Source organism: Oryzias melastigma, linkage group LG2 (genome assembly GCF_002922805.2).
Source record: "Oryzias melastigma strain HK-1 linkage group LG2, ASM292280v2, whole genome shotgun sequence".
NCBI lineage: Eukaryota > Metazoa > Chordata > Actinopteri > Beloniformes > Adrianichthyidae > Oryzias > Oryzias melastigma.
In genome coordinates, this window is record NC_050513.1 from 14488122 (window position 1) to 14492684 (window position 4563).

At 40.9% G+C, this 4563-nt stretch overlaps 1 protein-coding gene across 1 annotated transcript in view; it reads left to right on the top strand.

Moving 5' to 3' along the window:
* Positions 1 to 4222, top strand: part of LOC112156729 (SLAIN motif-containing protein 1) — a gene marked incomplete in the record, with an annotated part of 14900 nt that extends 10678 nt beyond the window's left edge. The window contains 3 exon segments of the mRNA XM_024289033.2: positions 2010 to 2150; positions 2223 to 2508; positions 3883 to 4222. Coding sequence (XP_024144801.1) covers positions 2010 to 2150; positions 2223 to 2508; positions 3883 to 3958 — 503 coding nt within the window.
* Positions 4223 to 4563: the final 341 nt, after the last annotated feature.

Genomic DNA, 4563 nt, shown 5'->3' on the forward strand with positions numbered 1-4563 from the left:
AAATCGAATTAAAGTTTAAGACAGTTCAAGAACTCTGTTACAGCTTCACATTTCCTGTCTCCATTGGAAAATGTATGGAGAGAAAATAGTCTCAAAAACGTACACATGCGAAATACAATTTACGCACGCACAACTTGACCACACGCTCTACTATGACTGCAATGAGGACACATTTTACCCAGAATGCTAGTTGAGGAAAGTGTTGTCGCAGCTGCCAGGTTATCAGTTATCTGCAGACCAACCATGAATGGTACATGTTCCACGGTGACCTCGAAATCCAATCAAGCTAAAGAGCTCAAGGTTTATTGGGCTCTTGTCACTACAGACTTGTAGACGTTCTCTATTCCCTCATGTTAACTACTCGCTATCATTGAAAGCTGAAAGCAGTCCAGTTTCAGTGCAGCCGCCAGAGTCTTTACGTAACTTGGAAAGAGCGAGAGGCTCTTATATATGGAGAGACAATAGTATCACTCATATTTGTTCATGTGTAATTCTCAATTTGTGCATAATTTTGGAGAAGTGCTTGAAAAATTCTTAGCTTTGGAATTTGGAGCATAACTTTGGATTTTTGCATTTGTAATTCGTGATTTGTTCCTAACTTATTCTTGATTTGTGCATAATTCTGGATTTGTAACTGATTCAATTTATTTTGTGCTTAAGCTAAGGAATTATGAAATTTAATAAATATATCAATTTACACATGCAAAACTTAAAATTCCAACAGCTTGAAGCTAACTAACTTAGCACACAAATCGCTTGTTATGTACACACAAAACCGCATTTATGCATAAATCTAATGTGAGACTATTTTCACGTCTCTGAGATTTGAGCGTAATCGATGCATTTATATACTGCTAGAATATATAGAAACATTTCCTTAAGAGTTTGAAAAAATCATACTTGTGAGTATATAAAGATGTTCATCTAATTAGCAATGTATGTTCAGGTCAACCTAGTGTTAGCATTAGCCGTCCTGTAGGAAATCTTATTATACGTTAGCATCAAGCTAGCGGACTTTAGCTTTGTGTGTTATATCAATCTCTACTTAGAAAGTTAAAGTCCCACTATGAGTGTTAAATTTGTTCTCCGCATTTGACTCATCCCCTGGGGGGGCGGTGAGCTGCAGACACAGCCGCACTCGGGAGCCATTTGGTGGTTTAACCCCCCAGTCCAACTCCTTAGTGCTGAGTGTCGAGCAGGGAGGCACTGAGGCACTGAGATTTTGGTATGACTCGGCCAGGATTTGAACCCACAACCTTCCAATCTAGGGGTGGACACTCTACCACAAGGCCACTGAGCTGGTTAATGGATTGATTATAGATCTATTAAGTTTTAGATCGATTGAGAGCGAATAATCAATTCTATCAACCCAGCACCAGTATTTAGGCTTTTTTTTGTCTAAATTATTGGTTAATTGTAGTTTTTACTAAGTTCGAAGCGACCACTGAGAAAACTCTGATGACCCAGCACTCTAGCAGGATTTAAACGCATCTGCGAACATCTAAAGACGTACAAGGAGTCTTCCTCGAAACTCTGATCTGTACATGAATGTGGTTTTGTGTATCAGGCAGTTGTTGTGTACAATGTAAAGATTTGTATGTGTTGGAGCCAATTTGAATTCGTAGTTAGAGTTAAGATAGCATCCTTTTCATGTTGTGCGTATGTGAACTGTATTTTGGATTTCTATGTTTTTGATATTGGAGTGTAGATGTGAATACACGATTGCAAGTACACACAATTACACACAAAATGCGTCATATGAGTTGTAAATCAAGTATTACGCATCCATTGAGACAGTTTTCTCTCCATAAAATCGAGAGTAACTTGTACAGTTTTCTTCATTCAGGCTGTCGGCTTTAGCCGGATCTGGCTTAAAAAAGCCGTCTGAGCCTGTTGTGCAACAGGCTGGGGCTTCACAGACGCCTTACGAGATTACCCTTCAGACTGAAGCTCATGTGATCACTCAGCTTCATTTATAAATGTGTCCAAATTATTGTCCTTCCTTTCAGATAAGCTGCGGAGGAGCATGCCTAACCTGGTCCGAGCTCCCAGCATGCCCATTCCCACTAATCCTTGCGCTTCGCCTTCTTTGCTACGTAACAGCCAGAGCTTTGACTCATCCTGCGCTCTGGCGCGCCTGCAGTCCTCTAGTAAGACTCCGCTCTCGTTTCAACGTTTCATCACATTTAAAGGACTGTCCTGATTTCCGCCCTCTTCTAAAGTCCCTCCCCCAGGCCAACTCCAGAACAGGGTACAGAGCGTCGGCAACTTCTCTTTGCTGTCACGGCAACCGTCGAAGGCCACCGCCTATGTCAGCCCCACTATCAAAGGCTCCGCCTCCACCAGCCTCCAGTTCCTGAACAGCAGCGGGATTCCTCTGCTCAACAAACCCGCGGGAGGCTCCGCCTCCACTCCGACGACGCCCCGCAGCAGCCTGCCTCGCCCCGCCTCTTTTGTGTGCACCACAATCTCCGCTCCCCGCAGCAAGGTGGCCCAACCAACAAGAAGGTAAAAAGACAGGGAAGAGATACAGGCGTAGATCATCGGCTCACGGTCGGATCAGGATGAAATTGGTCTTAGCTTAGTCACCTTCTTCAGGTGATTAAAAACGTTTTTTTACTGTGAGCTTTGAATGGGAGTCAAGAGACATACATTACCTGGGAAGCTCAATGAACCAGGATGTCTTTTAATGGTGGTATTTTAGGGTGTGGGGCAAAAAATTCATATTTTTGTCTTTTGAGAGTTTAGAAGTAAGTGATAGTCATGTGATCACACTTTGATGCTATCCAAACAACCAAATAGGTAAGACAGGCTTTTGTAATCAATTTCACCAAAGGAACAAAAAAGTAAAATGTCATCAGCATATAAACGATCTGTAATGTGACTGAATTTTACTGGTAAGTCTTCAAAGAGGGATCATATAGAAAAAGAAGAACAAAAGGAGGCCCAGTACAGAACCTTGGGGAACACCACTAAACACCAGAGGGCTGTTTTTATTATCCTCAGCTAAAGATGAAACAGATTTTTCTTCCTAGCAACAGCAAATTTCATTTTTTGTTCCGCAAAAGATTTAAACTTTAAACTTTATTTTTATTTTTAATTTGAATGTGTGTGTTGGGGAATAAGTGGTAGTCATGTAACTTGCCAAACAACACAATTGGTAAAACAGACTAACGTAATCAAGTTCACCAAAGGAACAAGAAAGTAGAATGTCATCAGCATACGAACGATTTGAAATATAACTGAATTTAGTTGCAAGTATTCAAAGAAGGATCCTATGAGAATTAAGAACAAAATGGGTCCCAGAACAGAACCTTGGGGAACACCACTAAACTAAAGAAGGCCATCTTTATAATCCTTGGCCAAAAATGATTTTCTGCCCAGCAACAGTAAATTTCAGTTTTTTGTTCTGCAAATGGTTTAAACTTTAAACATTTTTATTTCTAATTTGAATGTGTGTGTTGAGGGAGGAGAGTGTAACAAGTCAGGTAACCACGCTTTTCTGCTGGTTAAAACGGTTAAGTAGGTAAGAGGGATTACTGTAATAGTTTTTGCTGAAAGAACGATAAAGTAGAATGTCATCTGCATAGAAATTATGTGAAATGTGAGTGAATTTGGTGATAAATCTCCCAAGAGGGATCTAATAGAGAATAAATAAATGGGGCCCCAGAATAGAACCTTGGGGAACACCTCTAGACAGGATCCAGAATGCTAGTTATATAAAATACAGGTAAAGATGAAGCAGGTTTTCTGGCCATTTTTTTTCCCTTCTAGTTTTAATGTGTGTGTTGGGGGGAGGGGGTGTATTATTATTTAATAAAAAATATTAATGTAAATGTTTTCCCATGTTTGTTGCTAAAGCTAATCTTCCTTTCCCTTTAGTTTACTGACTCCTCCAAAGAGCTTGTCCACCTTCAGTGCCCTTCGTAACAGCAGCTGGAGAGACGGCTGCTACTGACGAGGAACGTGTACGCGGAACCTACCCCTGCTGGCCGGGGGGGCGGGGTCGCTACCTACGACCTGTTTCAGATTCTGGACACTTTGAGCCAAATCGTCACCGAGGCGACGTCAAGCCAGAGATCCTGCATCCAACCTCCATCTTGATACTTCTATGCAGTTTCTTCGGAGAAAGCGGGTAATTCAGGCGTTAACTGTGATGGTGTGTGCCAAAAGGGGGCGCTGTTCCCTGTTGCTCTGTGCAATAAACCCAGGCTGTTCGGTCCCTGTGATACTAATCTGTGTTTCGAGGGCTGCCGGTTTTAAATCGAACTGTATTTCTACATTAAAGGTATTTTCACTAGTATGATGCGTTTGCTGCTAAAGTGAAACCAGTCCCTTTTAATTTGTGGGCACTTTTTATTTATATATTAAAGTTTGTATTGGTGTGCTGAAGTAATTCTTAGTGGTATTTAACACATTATGAAGTTTCAAATGTCATTTGATCAAACACTTGTTGCACTTTGTCCAAACTTTTCTACATTTAAAGGATCACGGCTGTTAAAACGGTTTCACTCCAAAATCTTGTAGCACCTTTTTTTGTTGATTATTATTTAAAGAAACTCA